Below are 21,629 nucleotides of genomic sequence, written 5' to 3' on the forward strand. Positions count from 1 at the left end.
GTCCCCCCTCAGGTCCTCAGGGATCCGGCCCTCAGGTCAGGTCCTCATAAATGTCAGGTGCCTAAAGGTTTGCTGAATAGTACCGTATTTTCCGCACTATAAGGCGCACCTAAAAGCTGACCATGCGCCTTGTAATCCGGTGCGCCTTAAATATGGATCAATATTGAGCCGCAACAGGTCTCGCAACCATAGACATATATACGTAGACGCCTCATGACATGCTGTAATCCATGGTAGCTGCCATATTGGATGGGAGTTACAGAGTTACAGTTACAGCCAGCACACGCAAGAAGCTGCAAAACAGTTTCTTTTTCAAGGGTTTTAGCTCCCCAGCCCCAGTTGCAAGCCTAACAGGGTAGTATAAGACCCTGGAAAGACCTGGATTTATTTATTTATTTAAAAAAAAAAGTTTTGTTTTAGATATATTTATTTATTTAGGTCTAATGGATGCATAACGTAACCCCAGCCTCTACTGTGGCGCCTTATAATGCGGTGCGCCTTATATGGAAAACGTTTTAAAATATGTAATTCATTGAAGGTGCGCCTTATAATGCAGTGCGCCTTATAGTGCGGAAAATACGGTAATTAGACGATTTAATGGTTCTGCGTTAAACCTACGCCGTAGGGTACGCGGGAGTTTCTCCGTAGCTATACCGTAGCCTGACCTGCACCTCCCAAAAAATGGAACTACGACCCAACGCAGACGGAGAGGGCTGTGATTGGTTTGCTTGGTAGCAACGCATTTCCGGTTTGTAAAGCAGTAGTGAACTTTCAGCACTCTTTTCTTCATGTGTGTGTTATTTTTAATTAATTTAATTAATTTTTTTTGTTTCTTTTTTAAATGTATTTATTCTTTTGATTTGTTTTGGTTTTTTGCACAATAGTTGTCCTTATCTCTTTGATTCACTGTGACCGGAATAGCCAGAAGTTAAACAAAGTATCAACTAGCGCTCTGGGGGGGTTTTGCACCGCGGAGAAATGGAGTGACGGAGAAGTCTGAAGGGTTCACAACGGCGTCACAGGAACGGCATAGGCTCTGCGTTGGTTTAACGCAGAACCTTAAATCAGGCTTTAGTCCCAGAGCTAGAGGTGTTACCAACCAAAAAAAATGATTACAGATTTAGGAAGACTGACTTTATGGGTCAGCAGTCTTTGATTCAGAAGCTTCTGTGGTCACCTTCATGTTTTAAGGCCCACAAGATAGCACCCACCAGAATGGATTTAAAGCTGCTGGTGAGTTGACGAGCAAGACGGCTCCTCTCTGACTCCATTGTACCATTGTTCAGTGAAATAAAAATGATGGACTATTCATTTTGAGATATTTTTAATGTTTTGGACGTTGTTCATGTCAAAGCTGTGGTGCCTAACAGTTTTGTTGATGTGAAAGTGGGTGGCCAGAGAGAGAAGTGGAGGGTGTGCCCCGTCTGCCACAGCTGAACTGACACACGTCAAAGGAAGTGGTTAGAGATGACACTCCTGTTAACGTTCACCATTCCTGCCTTTGTCAGTTTCACACTCACAGTTTGTATACTTGTCTAAAAAGTCAGTGTCTGCTAAAATCATTTACGTGTGTTTACATCTGCAAAGTAAGATAGTTTTGCAAGACATTTCTTCTACAGCACCAAAAGTATGGGCAATTAGTTTCTTCTAATCACTGGAGATCGAGCTCTCAGTTGTGGAGATTCTAAGACTGCTAAGTGTAGCACTTTGAGTTTACATAATCTAAATCAATATAATATCGGGAAAATCTCATCATAGACCACATTAACTAACTTTTCGATATTATTTTAATGTTGATTTTTGGAGATGCACTGAGCTCAAATCTGCGCATCTCAAACTGAGACCAACATGACAAACTGAAAGCAACTGTCAGTTTTACTATCAATTATTTATCAATTTATCCCCTTTTTAGATACATATTTGAATTGGGATGGCATGGGATATACAAAAATCACACACATGGGTATCATGAGGATTTTATGGCATCTAATACCTATTTTAAACAGGCCTTGAATGTCTTAAAAACAAGCTTTTGATTGTTTTTGCTAAATAAATTAGAAATTCAGCCTCTGAGCCATGTCTTTATCATCCCATTCTCTAACCTCATTATCTATGCAGGATTCTGAGTGGGCGGGGCTATGATAATGAGGCTCTGTGCTGATTGGCTGCCTGGATGACACGATACACCACTACGAAAAAATGGAGGAAGCTCCGGCCGGTGGAGTTGTTGTTGTGCCGGCCAGAGTTAGTTGTGGGCGTGGTTTCACGCATCGCTCCTGTCGTTACGTAACGACGGGAGCAGAATCTTATTGGCTCGTAGATCCACATCACACTGGATGGATCATCCGGGCGGCTGTACAGACACTGCAGAATTTGGTTACTTTCCTCCTTCTCTGAGTTGTCAGGCTGAGGGGAGACCACTTTATATATGTTAAAGCAAGAAAAAACATGTTTTTCACAATAGGTCCCCTTTAAGTAATACCAATACTGCTTATTAGTACTGATACTTATCGGCCCTTTTATTGATACACTGCCCTATAGTTTTGTTAAAATTATGACATAAAAAATGCATACACTTTAAAAAAATCAATTTTATTACTTTCTGCCTCTCAGAAGCGAATGAAATGATGGTTAGAGGAAAATGCACATTTCTCTGGTGATTCTCCGTAAATGAACAAACGTGAACAACATGTCATCAGAATGTAGCTGAGAATTCTGGCATCCCTCTTGTTTTACTTGGCCCACCCAAAATACTCTGACAGTTAGTTTTAAGTTAAGAGAATGAATGACTGTGTTTCCATGCATCAATAACCCTTTTAAAACCCGAATATTGGCAATAACCCGAATTTGCACGGCCATGTAAACATTCTGAACGTTTTCCAATGGTGTAAAAATGTGTAGAATAAATATTACATTTCAACATTTCTGTTAACAAAGATTTCAACATTAATCTCGATATGATGACTTTTTTTCTCGACATTTCGACTTTTTTCACAACATTTCGAAAATCTTCTCCAGCTATAACTAATAGAGATACATGCAGCATGTGTTGCCTTCATTCTAAGGCTTATACATACAAGACTTTTAATTTTTTTGCGGCTCCAGACATATTTGTTTTTTGTTATTTTGGTCCAATATTGCTCTTTTCAACATTTTGGGTTGCCGACCCCTGAGCTAGATGAATCTGAAGTGAAGGCCAGTAAATCTTTGAAAATGAGTTTGGTGACAATCCTGTCCCATCAGCAGCAATGGAGGCCGTGCTCTGGGGTTACCACATCTGCGCTTCTAGCCTGCCTGCTGTTTCCTGTCGGGCTTTTAAATCATTTTTTATGTTAGAATTGAAAAAGTGTGTTATAAGTTTTGTTATATCTTCATTTAAGAAGACTGAGCTGCTGCGTCTCAGCTGGGGGGCTGTGATGGAGACATAGAGGCTTTACCAAAGCAGTCAAACACACCACACTGTTTAGGTTGACGCGTGCTCTTAACTGCAAGTGTTTTATCATGTTGTTGCTGCTGCTCCCAGTGTGGGCCACTATACTTGGCTTATATTGCATTTAACATATCTCTTGTGAAGTTTAGTAATTAGGGGCTGCAACTAACGACTATTTTAATAGTCAACTAGTCACCGACTATTGAAACGATTAGTCGACTAATCGGATAATTAGTAATTTTTTCGTAAATTTAGTATTAGTATATATTTAGGAGCAGCGGCTCACCCTATAATGACAGAAGTAAAATAACATAATTAAAATAGTAAAGTAAAATAACCATAATAAACAGACACCACCACCACCATATATATATATATATATATATATATATATATATATATATATATATATATATATATATATATATATATATATATATATATATATATACACACACACACACGTAAGTATGTACAGACCAAATGTTTGGACACACTTCCCCATTTGTTTGAATGATAAGGTGTGTCTAAACTTTTGGTCTGTTGTGTCTTATTAGGGATGTCCCCCCGATGTTTTTGGCCCGATCTGATCTGTCGATACCGACTCCCGATCCGATACTTTCATAACACATTAGGAAAATGAACAAATGCAAAATAAACAGATCCATGTTGTCCCCCATTTTTATTTTATTCCTTATTTTATCATTTAGCACTTAAACAGAGGAGTTCTCTTTAAGGTAACTTGAACAATCAAGTAATAATAGTGCAACTATTAACGAGCAAAAATAGTATAAATTGAAACATCAATTTGAATGAAATAAAAACAGCAGCTCAACTTAAAATACCCTGTAAGCATGTAATGTGCTTTTTAGACTGTACTCTTACTACTACTTGTCCTTTTCTGGCTTAAAGAACCAATGTTGGTGTTTGAAGGGACCTACAATCCTGGTCTCTCCTGCATTCCTAACAAACCAAATCGTGATCCATGATCGGGCCCGATTTCCAATCACGGGATCAGATCGGGACAGATAGCAACCTTTTTATATAGTTATGGGTCATTGTTGTCGCTCTTTTTTCTTCTGGGCAAAAAGATTATAAGGGTGCTTTCACACTTGTGGCCCGTTTGTTTTGTTCCGATTCAGGGGCTAAATCAATACAGTTGTTTCTTTTCTCGTTTGTGGCGTTTGTGTTCACAAGGCAAGTGTCTGTACCGTTTCAAAGCTGTTAACAAATGCCATGCGCCAACCAGCTGTTCTCTGATTGGTCAGAAATGAACGCGGAAGGAGTTCCCTCTTCCACACCCCGGGATAAACAACAAGCCCCTTTCACAGCAAAGCGCAGACCGCCGCCGGCGATCACATTCATTTATGTGCTGCCGGCGCAAGAGCGGACCGCTCTGTGGGCGAGAGGGCGCATGCGGCGGCGTTTGCGCTGCGCAAACCCTGCCTGAATTGAACATTTTTTTAATTTCACCGGGCCGTGCTGGGACGACATCTCGGCTCGTCCAATAGGAGAGAAGGTGGAGGAGGCTGCGCCGATTCTTCTCCTTGCGCCGCGGTCGCACATACACAATGAATGGAGTTGTGTCGGTTGCTGTGTCGATTATGTTTTCACTACAAATAAAAAAAACGAACCGCTCCAGGTCTGGAATGGATGCGAGTCGAGACCACCTCTCTTAGCAGATCTCGGCTCGCCGGTTTTGTCCCGCATCCGAGCGCGATTGCTGTGTTCACATGTACCAAACGACTCGGTCTTTAGGGGGAATCGCTCCCTGTTCCGGAACAACTGCTCCAAATGGGACAGGTGTGAAAGCACCCTTATAAACCGATATGCCACCATAGATTATATCTGAGAACTGTAATGATTCATCAAAGGGTCCCGTTCTTGAGCTGCTCGCCGGAGCTCATTGGCCGTTCTCAGCATTGTTGCTAAGCAACCAACGTTATTGACACAGGAAATGAAGAAGCGGGGAAACTGTGTAGCCGATCAGAATGTAGAACACGATGCACAATGCAAATCCCTGAAGCAGCGAGACCTGAAAGGTGAACCACGTTATGGCGTGCGTGCGTGCGTGCTACAATTTGGTGTGTGATCTTTCAGATTTGCCCCCGCCCTTGGGTGCCTGACACCGGCGGAGCATGATTTGATTGGCTGGATGCCGGCTCGGTGTCATCCTGGATCGACTAGTTATCCTGTTCTGACAGCGAATTTTAACCTCTGAATTTGGCAATCTGAATTATTTTCCTTTTGAAATTTTCATCTTCGAATTTTGACTCTTGAAATATAAAACACTGAAAAAATAAAGGTGATAATAAAGTGTTGAAAAATTGAGGAGTTTAATTCAGATACAAATTCATATATATTAATTCGCTGCTTAAAATCGTAAATTGTAAAAGGCTTATAAAACTCAAAACCTGATGGAACAGATTTACTTCCATCCATTCGCCCTCTGCAAATAAGACATTTGTCTTCTTAAAATTACAGAATTGCCATAAACATTTCTCAAATTGAGTTTGTTTCCGTAGCTAACACATTTAGAGTCACAGCCGGAGGTAACTTGTGACACTGGCTTTGAAAGTGGTTAACTCAGGGAAATAGAACTGATTAAGCTGATTTGAAACAAAAGCAGGAAAAAACCAACTTCTAAGTTATGATGCCATTAGAAGTCAACCACATGTAACAGTGACTGCGTTTCCATGCATCAATAATCATTTTAAAACCCGAATATTGGCAATAACCCGAATTTGCACGGCCATGTAAACACCAATAACCCCTTTGAATAACCCGAATTTGCTCATATTCGGGTTTTTAAAAACCCCAATATGACCCCTGGGTTCCTCCTTTTAAAACCTGAATATTGGGTCATGTAAACACCAAACGGAATATCCCCATCAAACGGACCAGGAATTTGTTTTCTGCTCATGTTCTGTTCACAAGGAATCCTGGTCTTTTGAGTCCAGGAAGTTCTTCTAAACACGGAGAAAGACCAGGAGGAGACTAATCACTTCATAAATGTAATGAAGGATATGAACATTTCTGCATTTGTAGACGGTAGAAAGTACCAGGATAGCCAGATTTACAAGAAGTTGCGCGAAGCAGCATTTGTTTTGAATTTGGATACAAGAAGGAGAAGCGGAAATGACGATAAATGCGTCATGATGTTCTCCGTGCATCGCTGGTTTGATCCAGATATCCCAAATGATTAATTACCATGTAAACAGGGAGAACCCTGTTAGTTCACGCATGTAAACAGATTATTCCCAATGTTTCAGTAACTGGAATATTAGCAATAACCCAAATTTTGACTGCATGTAAACGTAGTCAGTGTGTAGATGTGTTTCATTCAAATTTAAGCTTTGCACTAAAAACCTATACGTCTGTGATTCTCATTTCTGTTTCCATTTTGGCTGAAGAGAGTGCAGGTACCAGTGCTCTGAGATGGCTTTTCTTCCTCTGAGACGATATCGTATACCAAAGTTTTCAGCTGGCTTCACAATTTCCTCATTGAAACATGGTTGTAATTTTAATTTTTAGTTAAAACATTCCATCGATCTGCAGCAAAATATCATTTATATAAACTACTGACTTATTAATCAGAATGTCCATGCAAAGTAGTTGTAAAAATGCTTTGACATATATATGTGGTGGAAGCACAGTATTTTACAGCTTATGAGTAAATCCCTACCACACACTTTACACAACCATCTGCTCCCCTGTGACACCTTTGACAGGGTGTTCTGCCAACTCAGATGCAACAAAGTGTTGTAAACAGTGGAATCCAAAGAAGAAACTGATGATGATGCTGTACCAAACTGAACCGCTCCTCTGACATAAAAGTATACTGCAAATATCCGATGAATTAGGGCTGGGCGATATGGCCTTTTATTAATAACTCGATATTTTAGGCCATGTCACGATACACGATATATATCTCAATATTTTGCCTTAGCCTTGAATTAACATAACTTTGATGCATACAATCACACCAGTATGATGATTCTTGTTCATACTGCATTAATATATGCTCATTTTCAACTTTCATGCAAAAAGGGGGAATAAGTCAAATTTACCAAAACTGTATTTATTAAACAGTTACTAAGCAGTGAGTGGCACAAACATAAAAAGTGTCATTTCAAAACAGAAAGAGCACGTTGCATCTCTGACTCCCCATCTGAAGAACATCTGTAAGAACATGTTCTGGTCCTGGTTTTACCTGGTTTTACCAGGATGAGCTGCTCTGAGCAGCAGGGCCTTTAGAGCACCTTTTATATTAAGACTATTGTAGGTGTAGGGACTGCAATGTTTCATCCTCTCCTCCTTTACTTTGCATCACTTTCACTTACTTTTAGAAATATGACGTCATATAGTCTTGTTTGACTTTGTTTCGATGGTAGTGATTTCATGTGGCCATATTTAAGCAACACTAGGTAAATGGTAAATGGCTTACACTTATATATATATTATACTCTATATATATATATATATATATATCACTTATTATATATATATATAGCGCTTTCCAGCTGTACTCCTACAGCCCCAAAGCGCTTTACACTGCAAACATTCACCCACACACACACACATTCACACGGCATTGGACACAGGCGGAACTAGGGTTCGAACCACTGACCTTCAGGTTCATGGGCGAACGCTCTACCAACTGAGCCACCTACCCTACCCACCCTAGGTGACGTTTCTCAGCTCTGGAAGAGAAAAGCCTGAATTATGATTCTGCGGCGTAGCCGGCGGTGTAGGGTATGCGGCGACGCGCACTTACGCCGTAGGCTCTGCGTTGGTGTAACGCGGAACCATAAATCAGCCTAAAGGCTCGGCTGCGCGTGTCGCGCTGAGCGGCTCCTCGGCTCTCCGGAGAGCCGTGCGAGGAGAAAACATCCCCTCCCGTCTTTACTAAACCGTCCCAGTTTTCTTTGAAAAGAGTCCGTCACGCGTAGCAACCGCGCGGATGCGCTCACGGCGCAAACAGGCCGAGTTTGGGAAAGTTAAGTTGAAGTTAAAGCGGGGTGGAAGTGAGCGGCGGTCCCGGACAGCAGCGCCGACACCAGCAGCTGGTCGGGGGCGTATGATAATGCACACACGACAACACGTGACTGACGTATCTAACAGGGTGCGCTTGTTTTTTTGTCTCAGAGGAGAGACGAGACAAGAGAGTGAGAAAAGTTGGTAATTTAATGCCCGCGGCTAAAAGCAAATGTATACTTGAATATTCACGATGGTCATTTTGTACATTGCACAGAGTAGAAGCCGAGATACATCGACTATACTCGATATATCGCCCATCCCTACGATGAATATCAACCGACCTTAAGTACCTGATTGTTCAGAGGGGGTACTGCATTGTTTCATTGTTTCCAGGTAAATGGAGATGTATCAGTGGCATGACTGGCAGCTGAAACTGACTCATTTTGAGTTAGAGCAGAATGACCAGCAGATTAGACTCTTAATCAGTTTTTTTCTTTTTCTCTTTCCCAAGTCAAGGGAAAACATCCCACTTAAAATAACTCTGTCACAAACACTCACCCACTAGCATATCAAGGCTTTTACTGATTTAGCCAGATCAACAAATAGCCATTTGTAATATCTAAGGTGCTCAAAGACAAGGAAAAGAATATCATTTTTTTTACGAGATGCACTACCAGCACATCTATGCAAACATGGAGATGCGTATATCTGTTGTTAAGGTTTTCTATACTTTAGGTGGTAGGTCCCAGCTCCATGCTGGAAAAATATTATAAACAATAAAACACAAAGAATTGCCCTGACTGCACAGACAGATGGTTGTCATTATTGGCAGCAACATGACAACTATGCTGTTAAATTTGAAAACCAAAACATTTCATTGATGCTGTCAAACGTATAGTCATTAATTGTGAACATATAATTTAGCCATACAAACTGATATCTGTAAATCGTCCACAACGTGGGGTGCGCTCTTATGATTGGCCGAAACGAGGAAGACATCTGACAGACATTTGTGGATTGAGGCAAGTCAGGGGAGTCTCAAAATTCACAAACGAATGCTGCAAAGTCCACAGACCAAAAATCGTTTTTGAATTAGGTTATATTTGTGTGTGCATCAGAAATATATTTGTGTGTGCATCAGAAATACATTTGTGAATCGGCGTGTGCATTTGTGACTTTTGAGACCGTTCTAGCTCCATACCAACCCACCCAAGAATAAAGTAATCCTACCAATCCCCCTACAGGACTGTCTCAGAAAAATAGAATATTGTGATAAAGTTCTTTATTTTTTGTAATGCAATTTTAAAAAAAAAAAAAAAAAAAAAAAAAAAAAAAAATGTCATACATTCTGGATTCATTACAAATCAACTGAAATATTGCAAGCCTTTTATTATTTTAATATTGCTGATTATGGCTTACAGCTTAAGAAAACTCAAATATCCTATCTCAAAAAATTAGAATATTCTGGGAATCTTAATCTTAAACTGGGAAATTTTTCTGTCCCTAGATCAGCTAGTCAGCATCGGAAATCCCTCGATCTGTAGGGACAGATTCATAGCCACTACACTAGTTTTCTTCACTACCCCTAGGTGAAAAGAGGAATTGGGACACCACTACCCTCACGGGAACGTGCAAAATTTAGGGGGTAGGGCTGAAAACTAAGGGTAGTGGGAGTATTGGGACAGGGCCTAAAATTGTCCCATGACCTCTGTTTGCTGAAATAGGGTAGGTCATTTTGTGGTGCAATTTTTACTTTACAAATCTCATAAACATGGCACACTTGCACTGGAATATTACAAACATGCTCCATAATTATTACACATTACTGCAAGTCCCCAGATAAGGATACTCCTGTTGGGATAGGGATCCGCTGGATCCCTGGTCTTCACACTTGGCATGCTTGGTTCATTAAAAGTGAACACTAGTGTCCCTTTTGGGTGAATGTTTTTACTTGAATCTTGCTGTGGAAGATTTGGAAGAGTGAGTACTGGTCCTCTTCCAAACCAACCAAAACAGAAAAAGGAAAGAACTTTGCAACATTACAACTACAGAGTAAATATCCCCATGTTGCTTGCGTAACTAGCCTCTTGCACCCTGTTTCTTCTTCACCAGCTGCAAAATTGTGACCGATTGCTTAAGCCACTTGTGAGGGATTTTTCTGTGACATCAGCCAGCATAGCTTTATTAGACTTGTGGTCATAGCAGGGCAAACACTTGTCTTCTTCACTCTGGGGTGTTTCTTCCAGCTGAGGCTCATAAAACACATCACTCCCTTGATATGGGAGTTGTTTGAGATTAATTACACCCACAAATGGGATGTGCCCAGAGTGAGATTCACTGTGCTGCCTACTCAGCTCTGCTGCATGGCACTAGCAGCAACCCATCGCTGGGCGGCTACAGAGACAATCAGAGTACGTTTGGTATTGACAAAGCAGGAGCAGTATTTGAAGCACTTCTGGAACAGCTGCATTATTAAATGTGGAATGATTGTTCTAGGGCTGGGTGATATGGACCAAGCTATATCCCGATATATTTAGACTAAATGCATAATATACCATATACAGAACTGTCTCAGAAAATTTGAATATTGTGATAAAGTTCTTTATTTTCTGTAATGCAATTAAAAAAAAAAACAAAAATGTCATACATTCTGGATTCATTACAAATCAACAGAAATATTGCAAACCTTTTATTATTTTAATATTGCTGATTATGGCTTACAGCTTAAGATTCCCAAAATATTCAAATTTTTTGAGATAGGATATTTGAGTTTTCTTAAGCTGTAATCCATGATCAGCAATATTAAAATAATAAAAGGCTTGCAATATTTCAGTTGATTTGTAATGAATCCAGAATGTATGACATTTTTGTTTTTGTAATTGCATTACTGAAAATCACACTATTCTAATTTTCTGAGACAGTCCTGTATATCCCGATATTATTTTTCCGCAATGTGAGTGAATTTGGACTTCAGCCAGATGTGCTTGTCATTTATGCCAGGTCCTGCCAGAATCATAAACAACTATTAATGAAACGGGCTTATGCGAAACATTTGACTGGCTTCATTTGAACACACTCATACAACTAAGTGCTTTCTAAAATATAAGTTTAGAAATATTCTACAGTAATAGTATTTTCTTGTTTCATAGCTTATTATTCTTAATCAAGACCAGTCAATCATAAATATCAAACAGTATCAATTTTATTTATATAGCGTCTATTACAACAGAAGTTGTCTCTAGGATCTTTTCAAAGAGTCTGGCCTGCAAACATCCACAGAAGAGAAAAAGGGGGGGTGGAACAATGATGGTGATGAGATAAAGGAAAGAGAAGGAGGGGTGATGGGCACCGCTCAGTAGATCACGTTGGTGTCCCAATTCCTCCACACGCTCCGCAGACATTGCTGCTGCCCCATGTTTCTTGAATAGCATCTTTTCCTGCCCTTCCCCTCCTCCCCCATGCATGACGGGGAGGGGCGGGGGCACAAGGAGTAGGCAGAGAGTTCTGGCTCATCACAGCGCAAATTTGAACTATATCCATGTATGTGATATGGTCTAATTCCATGTCGCAAAATAAAATGTATTAGCTTACTAAATGTGTTTTTTTTTTTCTTACCTCCTCCAAGTTTGGCATTTGGAAACATTCCCAGTCACATTTTGCCATTTGCCCTTGATAACTTGTCATTCCTGCCTTCAGTATGGCCTGAAACTTTGCTTTATCGAAGATAATTGTCAAGATATAACAAGTGCGATGTGTTCTGCGCTTAAGGGCTTAATATTGGAGAGGCTGATTATGTTTATTTTTGCTCTTACATCTTGGCCATGAAGTTAACCAGCCCTTCATGTGAGGCGTGGCTGTAGATAACGTGGATTTAATCAACCTTTTACCTGGCTCTCAGACACATGGTGTCAGGCAGCATCTCCTTCAGGTTTAGTCTCACCACGTTACCTCCACCTTGGCCCCTCACGCTGTGAAAACTAGGGTCAATTTTCAAGCACATCTCTGCTCCATTTAATAGAATATCTAGAGCACTGAGAGATGAGGCAGAGGAAGGAAAAGGTTTTACAAAACACTACAGCATGCTGTTGGAATGAGCGTGTGTGTGCGTGTCCTGGTGTTCACAATCTTGCCCATGACCCATGCTGTCTTCCTTGGCCCTATAGCGGGAGAGCGAAGTCTGGCTATAATGAATGAATGAAGGCATAAGGGGAAGGAAATGGTTTTGAAGGGCAGTAAAAGAGAGGTGAGGATTGGAAAAGAGCAAAGCTGTCTGATATGTTTTTGCTTTTCCTCCCGCTCAGCCAATGTTTTTCACTTCAAAGGGATAACTTTTTTTTTCTTTCTGATTCTAATGCCTGGACTTATAGACCATTACCAAGTACTAATCCAATCCTAGGGGTGTAACGATACACTAATCTCACGATACGGTACGATACACGATATTGAGGTCACGATAATGATACGATACGGTATTATAGCAGTATTTTTTTAACAACCTTGAATTAGGAACATATAACTGCATGAGCTGGCAACAGGGGGTGCCACAAGGATCGGTGTTTGGCCCTATTCTCTTTTCACTAAACACCTCTTCACTAGGTAAAATCATCAGCTCTCATGGCTTCTCCTACCACTGTTATGCTGATGACACCCAGCTCTTCCTTTCCTTCGCACCTGACAACACTGCCGTCTCACGAATATATCGCGAATATCGGCCTGTCTTTCTGATATCTCTGCATGCATGAAGGACCGCCACCTTCAGCTAAATTTGTCCAAGACTGAGCTTATTGTCTGTCCAGCCACTCATTCCTTACCTTCTCAGATAAGCGTGCAGCTGGATTCCACCACACTTGTGCCCACACTTCTGCTAGGAATCTGGGGCTGCAACGATTCGTCGACGTTGTCGACAAAAATCGATAATCAAAATTATCGACAATGAATTCCATTGTCGACAATTGTCGCCAGACGTGTTTTTGCAATGGAGTGAGGCGTCTCACTTCAATACAATCTCTATCGAGTCGCGCATGCACGAAAGCGTCTGAGCGCAGCTGCGGATAATAAAACTTTAAATAAAATAAAACGTTTGGGAGCATTTTAGCCTCGATACGGTGAATAAAAGGATGACTTGCAAGGTTTGCAAAGCCGACGTTGCTTATCACGGGAGCACGTCGGTAATTCATTTGAAGAGAAAGCACGTCGGAGTGTTGAATGAAACGGACTCGCCTTGGTAAGACATTAAGCATATTTTGGCTTTAAAAGAAAGCTTTAACGTTATGCCTGACAAAGTATTAAATTAAGTCAGATATTTGGTGAAACTGCGTTTTTAGTGTCTGTGGCGCATCTTGGAAGAGAGACACACGGGACCGCAGTCGGTCAGCAGCATTCTCTCCCTCCAATGTAATGGCCAAGCGATTCATTTGCATACTCTCGTTGCCATAACCTCAATCACATAATTGATGCAGCGCGAAAGGCGAAAAAAGGCTTTTGCGCTGATGACAATGATGAATTTGCATCTAACTTTCGGTCAGGTGCCTATGAACTGTCAATTATCCATCAAACTCCACAATGATCATGTTAACATTAAATCAGCGTTTTTTTAAAACCGGGTAATAATTCGGGTTATTGCCAATATTCGGGTTTTAGACTGCATGTAAATGCAGTCATTGACAGATGAAACAATGAAACAAACAAATCTGTTCCCATTTTACATACAAGAGGCTAATGACGTGTGGCATATTTGGGATGCTTGCTTTGTGGATTGTGTTTGAGCTCCATGTTTATTATGAGGATGTAAAAACAGTCACTGATATCAGAACATCCTTTTCTCTCAATTGACATGTTTTTGGAGAGTTAACGGTGACAAGTAACGGCTAAAATGGGGAGATGGAAGGAAAAATTCTGGCAAATCTCACTCAAACCAGAGACACTGGTGACATGTTCCATATCTTAGTTCTTAGTTCCATATCTTAACTGGGACCAGGATGACCCGGTTGTTTGTAAATCTTTCCACCGAAAAGAAATGTCCATCTTCGTAAACAAGCAGTACGTCTCATATTTTGACACAGCCTGTCTGGACATGCATCAAGTTTGGAATCTTGTCACTACTGCACATGTGCCGGCCTGTCCCAAGAATATTGCATGATGATCTCAACACTGGCTGGAGCTCGGCTATGAATGAGCAAAACTCTGAAGTTAGTGTTTATGTAGGGCCTCGTTCTCTGAGGGGAGAACCCAAGTTAAATAAATACTTGCTCCGTCCTGTCTGCATTAAGCGCCTGCACAGATGGCTTTGACGTCAGAGTGACATTAAACAGGGTGGGGTGGCCCTGCTGGCTCTGACGGGCATATATGCATATGCACACTTACTATTCCACAGCTTACTATTGAAATTTCCGTCCTTTCTCACCTGTATCTTTATCTATTTGAAGTAAATTTGTAAGAAAAAGGACGTATAGAAGAAAATGCCAAATCTGGATCTCTTGTCACTGGTATGGTATGCAACCATCATTGCTTCCAGACTTCATCCACACAGAAAGGTTTCACCGTTTACGTTTCACAGAGTTGGTTTCATAAATCACTCTGTTTTTAGTGAAGTGTGTCCATGCATTGCTCCTTTTGAAATATCCAGCCAGGTTGCATACAGTGAAAGATGGCCACACTTTTGTGTATTCTTTGCTTTTTGTAGTCATTTGCTTGTAAAAGGGTGTGTATAGGGATGGGAATTGATAAGATTTTTTCGATTCCGATTCCATTTTCGATTCTGCTTAACGATTCGATTCTTTATCGATTCTCTTATCGATTCTCATTTGGAAAAAAGGAGAACAAACAATTTTACTATCAACTTTCTTTTATATCTTTGAACAAAAAAATATAAGTGAGGTCTTAAGCCAGGGGGTCCCCACAAAATTATTTGTAATATAAAATATGTATTTAATATAAAATAATAATAATAAAATAAATAATCTTCTGTAGAAATTAACAAAATACAACAAAATATTTTGTGGCAATTACACAAGAATGTCCAGTAACATGTTCAACGCCACAAACTTAGTCACTGCTGGTGACATTCATCTATTCTGGTCTGATGCTCTTCCCTGCCTTGATGAAAGGAGAAGCTAGTGGTAGAAGCTCTCTAACTTCTCCATAGATGAGCTGACGAGCTGCAGCTGTGTCAGGAGCTCCGTTGTCCGCCGGAGCGCAGCTCTTCTAAAGCATGATTTATGGTTCCGCGTTAAATCGACGCAGAGCCTACGGCGTAGGGTACGCGGAGATGCGCGCCGTACGGTGCGTGTCGCCGCGTACCCTACGCCGTAGGCTCTGCGTTGGTGCAACGCGGAACCATAAATCAGCCTTACCACACGCCGGTTGACTCCGTGCTCCCAGCGCATTAGCCGGCCGAGTCCTAACAGTTTCCCCTAGGGGTGGGCGATATGACCTAAAATTAATATCACGGTATTTTTCATCTTTTGAACGGTGACGGTATAATATCACGGTATTTTTTGGTACGTTTTGGGAGGACTAGCCTGTCCTGTCCCTTTATGTGAATAAGGTTAATATTTTTATAATATAATAAGTAAATGGTAGAATCCTTATCAAAAAGAGACATGGGAGAGTATTATGCATTCTCAACATATTTATTTGGCAAAAAACCTAAAGATCTTTTATATATATATATATATATATATATTATATTATATTTATTTTTATTATATTACATTTTAAATATTTTGTAAACCTGTCTTAAAATGTAATACTGGACCTCGGTTGGGCTGGTTGGACAGCGGGTGGTGGAAAATTTCCCTTAATTTTAAATCCAAAACTTGACAGGTTTATGCCATGAGTATTCATATACAGTAATCCCTTGTTTTTCGAGAGGGTTACGTTCCAAAAAGAACCCGTGATAAGTGATATTCACATAGTAGCAACCCTTTTTTTTAATAATTATTATACAAAGCTTCAAATTGCGGAGTTCAGCACCGCCTCGCACGTATTTCACTGCTGTTGTGATGCCGCTGTATCCCGACTCGCGCTGTTGCGTCTTTTTCTTCTAAAGCCCGCGGTACAGGTGTGTTTTTTCGAGAGAAGAACATGGTTATGGGTATTTTTTTGTCACTCTTTTTTTCTTCTGGGCAAAAAGATTCTTATAAACCGACATTCATTAATTTTTTCTCCATCTTGAAGTCGGTGACTGGTATTCCAGCAGGTTGTAACAGCGCTCTGCGCCCTGCTGGCGTCAAAGACCCGCCCAGCTCCACTTCTGATTGGCTAGTGTTAGTTTGGTTGAGAGCCAGAGCTGCTTTCCTCTCATTCCATTGGTAGACGAACTCGGTTGACTCAAACTTTTTTTTCTCTCTCAAACCTTTTTTTTTTTTTTTTTTTTTTAAAGCAGTCAAACTCGCACGCCGAGAAAAAAAACTCCGTACGCCAGAGATCCGGCACGGTGCCGGAATACTTTAAGCCCTGCATTTCTTACTACTCTTGTCGTAAGGTGTAGCAGCAGTAAACGATGCTTGCAGTGAAATCTGTGTAGTCTTGGGACGTGCTCCGCTGGTGTTGCTCAGCAGCACCAGCGGAGCAGCGGAGCAGCGGTCCCAGCAGCAGCTGCTGGTCCCACTTGCGCTCGTTTTGGCCCGGGTTGCCTCTTCATATTCACGGGCGTGCGTGTTTTTTAAGTGATGAAACAGGTTGCTTGTGTTTCAACCTCTTGCTGTCACAACACGGCAGCATATCACCGACGTTTTTAATGCCTTATTTAGGCTTATTATTTTATAATTGATTTATTACGGTATTGACGGTATTGCAAAATCCATGTCGTGGCGCAGTTTCACACCGGTGATGACTATGACACCGGTGTACCGCCCACCCCTAGTTTCCCCCCTTTGTTTAAATGTCCACATTGCAAGTATTGTCGCCCTGTTGTCATCCTTTTTGGTAAAATGTAACCAAACTTTCGAGGGTTTATGCCGCTTTGTCCCCGTCTTTTCCTGCTGAGCGTGAATGCGCATGCTGCGCAACGTGCTTGGTGACGTCATTCGCGCCCACTGGAATCGATAAGGGAATCGTTTGCGAAAAAGGCAAACGATTCCAAGGAATTGAAACACTGGGAACCGGTTCTCAACAAGAACCGGTTCTCGATTCCCATCCCTAGGTGTGTACATACCTGTGTGTGTGTGTGTGTTTGTGTGTGTGTTTGTGTGCGTATGCCCTGCAGACCCAGAACAGGTCTGTCAACATACTTACTCGTAGCAACACAAGAGCCCCGGATCTTAAACGCTTTGCTAAAACAAGTCCTCCTTCCCTCATGTCGGGTCAGTTGTGAAACATTTAAACATGGGCAATATCTGCAATATTTATTCCAATGTTTTTGTCCAAATAGACTTTTAGAGGTTGTAGTTAGTAGCTGTCATGCTCAAAACAAAAAAGTGCAGTTTGATGACTTTTCAGTTCATTTTATATAATTATTAGTATTATATAAAACCCCTGATGACATTTGATAATACATGCAACTAATGTACAGGAAATGCCTTTTTTGGACAAGTCAACTTTGAAATTGTACTATACAGTATTTGTGTTTACTTTTTTCATAAGCAAAATTACAGAAGCTAAAAATAACATTTAGAGTCAGTGGATTCTTCAATGGTCACCTGTTTAAGGCATGTCTAGTCAGTGACTTGTCTTTTGTCATTCGTGTTAGTTGGTATATGTTGGAGAAAGAAGAAAAATTCATGATGTGAATGTTGATCGATGTTTGTTAAATTGCTCCTAGTTGAATATGAATATGTAAGTGCTTATACTGATACTAATTCTCCTTTCATGTGCTATTGAATGACAAAAGAAGGATATAATTGATCCAAAGATTGTCAGTTAAAACTGTAATGTTGTTAAATTTAGTGGACATACTGTGGTAAAAGCTGGCATCGTTGTTTTCCTGCAGCGGCTTGTACACATACCAGGGAAAAGTCTTATACATATAAGAATGTCAACTAAAATACAACTGTGCAGTATTTGGCAGGCCTACGTGTAGTACTTGCATGCTTGTGGCCTGTTTTTAGTGCTCATTTGGAAAGATTACATAAACAAGTTTAAAAAAAATAGTTTGGTTTAAATTTCTGAATCGTTTCATGGAAAACCAAAGGGATATTTTGTAGTGGCAAGAAAGTACATGCTGCACATACAGGACTGTCTCAGAAAATTAGAATATTGTGATAAAGTCCTTTTTATTTTCTGTAATACAATTTTAAAAAACAAAAATATAATTCATTCTGGATTCATTACAAATCAACTGAAATATTGCAAGCCTTTTATTATTTTAATATTGCTGATTATGGCTTACTGTTTAAGATTCCCAGAATATTCTAATTTTTTTGAGATACGATATTTGAGTTTTCTTAAGCTGTAAGCCATGATCAGTAATATTAAAATAATAACAATAACATTTGCTGAGAGGACATTTTAAGGTGTGCAACAGTGTGGTTAGATCATTTTTTAATTCCAAAATCTCCACACATCCTGTGCTGTGGACAGGTCAGGACTGTGGTAAGCAGAGCTGGGCATCATCACTGACCTCCCAATACGATTCCGATACACTAGGTCCCAAGTCCATGCGATTTCCGATACGATTCGATATCGATATTCTAGTTACAATACCAATTTTGCTTTGGCAATGGAAGGGATCCTCAAAAAAAAAAAAGAAGCGGCCTGCTCACTCCTCAGGTTAAGGGGGAGACCTGAGCTCAGTGTAGGGCTGGTAGAGGGAGCAATGCCCAGGACTGTTACTTAGGTAGGAGCACTGTGTGATAAAATGGGGAAAAAATTGGGATTTAAAAAAAAAAAAAAAAAAAAAAAAAAAATCTGTTCTTTTAATGATTTCCAGGTCCTCCAAGCTATTTATTAAATAAATGGTCTCTGCTCTTGACCAGCGTTTACTGCGTGCTGCCATCTTGAAACTTTGTTTGGAAAACTAGCCCAGCGTGGAATATAAGCGTCATGGAGACAGACGGGTGAGGGAACGAGCAGAAAGAAAGACCGGGATTAATTTAAAGAGGAATGAGTGTAAACATGATCACGGAATTATTCTATTTGGATTTAAAATCAGAATAAACCAGCCACTTACTTCAGAATTAAGTTTAATTCAGAATGGCCATTTTCATTTGGAATTAGGTGTTTACATGGTAATTTATACTCATTGAAATCGGATTTAATTTTAATTCTGAATTAAAGAGGAATTAAACTTCCCAAGTAAACGCACTCACTGTTTTGAGTGGATGATGGCTAAGTTATGTTGGAACTCTGCTGCGCGTGTGTGTGTGTGTGTGTGTGTGTGTGTGTCTGCGTGTGTCTGCGTGTGTCTGCGTGTGTGTGTGTGTGTGTGTGTGTGTGTGTGTGTGTGTGTGTGTGTGTGTGTGTGTGTGTGTGTGTGTGTGTGTGTGTGTGTGTGTGTGTGTGTGTGTGTGTGTGTGTGTGTGTGTGTGTGTGTGTGTGTGTGTGTGTGTGTGTGTGTGTGTGTGTGTGTATTTAAGACAGGATGTGTGTGTGCTTCATAGTCTTTGAAGCTGTCAGCATTCTCCATCACATGCTCTGTTCTAATGCAAAGAGGCACTCGTGAGATGAACCAGCGGACCTGCCTCTGGTCCATCTCTGAATACCTTCTTTTTGTACTGAAAATGTTGCTTGTTAAATGCTACTAAATGTACCACGTGCGATGCTGCAAACGTGATGTGATAGATGAGCTGAAAGACTTCTCTCTTTGTGTTGCTCAGGAGGAGGAGGAAAAAGGAATGGTCGCAGCAAGAAGTGGAAGGAGATGCTGAAACTCCCGCACGTCAGCCAGTGTGAAGAGCTGCGCCGCACCATCGGTATGAACAGTGGGGTGCGTGTATATGTGCGGGCGTGACGTCAGAAAGGATAACCAGCCATGCAGTGTAGCCTGGGTGGGTCACTACGGGAGGAAGTTCAGATTGGGCTTCCTTCCTATCTCAACCCCCCCATGGCCCCACCCCCCTAGAGTCAGGGGACAGGAAATGAGCTGTACGTCTGTTTCAGACGGGAAAATGTTTCTGTATATCAAAGTGTGTGTTCACATCTCAAGTACCTGTTCATACATCCAATCACAACGTGTTGATCTCTGCTTCCTTCCTGCTTTAACTTGAAAGTGCAGGCAGGATTCTGTTTGTTGCCCACACAAGCACCCGAATTACCCTAGCCCCATATCCATCATGGTCCGTGCGTGTGTGTGTGTGTGTCCGTGTGTGTGTTACAGCTATCTCCACCAGAGTTGCAATGCTCCCCTCCCCCACAAACCTACATTCCCTAACTCCTTTCTATCTCCATGCATTCCCATTCCACTGTCTCTATCTCTTTTCTCGCATTTTTCAAGCCCCTCTGGAGGTTTGGGCAGAGTTGGGTAGTAACGAGTTACATTTACTTGAGTAAGTTTTGGGAAATGTTGTACTTTTAGGAGTAGTTTTGAATCACTATACTTTTTACTTTTACTTGAGTAGATTTGTGAAGGAGAAACTGTTCCTCTTACTCCGCTACATTAGGCTACGTTGAGCTGTTACTTTTCTTTTATCCCTTTTATCCACGTACACGTCAATCTCATGACATCACTGGGTGATTCTTTGGGAAAAATGTTTGTTTTTGCATGTTTTGTCACATTTACACAGACTCAAACACACACAGAGTTTCTATGAGTTCATGTTTGTTCTAGTTCTGCCTGGTTAAAAAAGAAAAGTACAAAGGCTTGAAATTTTGTGCTACTTGTGCTTAATTAATTATTTTTTAATATTTTTTATTTTATTTATTATTTTATTTATTAAAGTACTTGAATTTACTTTATGATTATTTTAATTTAAGCTAATTTTTATTTTTTATTAATTTTAATTAATTTTATTGATTTAATTTGCCTGAAGATGATTATTTTGTTCTTTGGTCAGTTTGAATGGTTGTGTTAAAAAAATAAATCAGACATTACTCAACAGTTACTCAGTACTTGAGTAGTTTTTTCACCAAGTACTTTTTTACTTTTACTCAAGTAATTATTTGGGTGACTACTTTTTACTTCTACTTGAGTCCTACTATTCTGAAGTAACAGTACTTTTACTTGAGTACAGTTTTTGGCTCCTTTACCCAGCTCTGGGTTTGGGTATATGGAGAGCAGTTGAAACGGCAGTATCTTGTAACAGCAGTCACAGCGCAGGGTAAGCTGAAGGCACAATGAAGG

At 40.5% G+C, this 21,629-nt stretch overlaps 2 protein-coding genes across 3 annotated transcripts in view; one reads left to right on the forward strand and one right to left on the reverse strand.

The window, feature by feature from the left end:
• LOC133447583 (target of Myb1 membrane trafficking protein-like) overlaps nucleotides 1-21,629 on the reverse strand; it is a 217,967-nt gene that overhangs the window by 100,978 nt on the left and 95,360 nt on the right. The gene's annotated exons all lie outside the window — the stretch shown is intronic.
• grk4 (G protein-coupled receptor kinase 4) overlaps nucleotides 1-21,629 on the forward strand; it is a 74,040-nt gene that overhangs the window by 2,554 nt on the left and 49,857 nt on the right. The window contains exon 2 of one of the 2 annotated variants that reach the window (XM_061725947.1): nucleotides 20,167-20,262. In XM_061725947.1, coding sequence (XP_061581931.1) covers nucleotides 20,167-20,262 — 96 coding nt within the window. Of the gene's footprint in view, nucleotides 1-20,166; nucleotides 20,263-21,629 lie in introns of those variants that run through there. The other variant, XM_061725953.1, reaches the window with a different exon arrangement.

This window comes from Cololabis saira, chromosome 1 (genome assembly GCF_033807715.1).
Source record: "Cololabis saira isolate AMF1-May2022 chromosome 1, fColSai1.1, whole genome shotgun sequence".
NCBI lineage: Eukaryota > Metazoa > Chordata > Actinopteri > Beloniformes > Belonidae > Cololabis > Cololabis saira.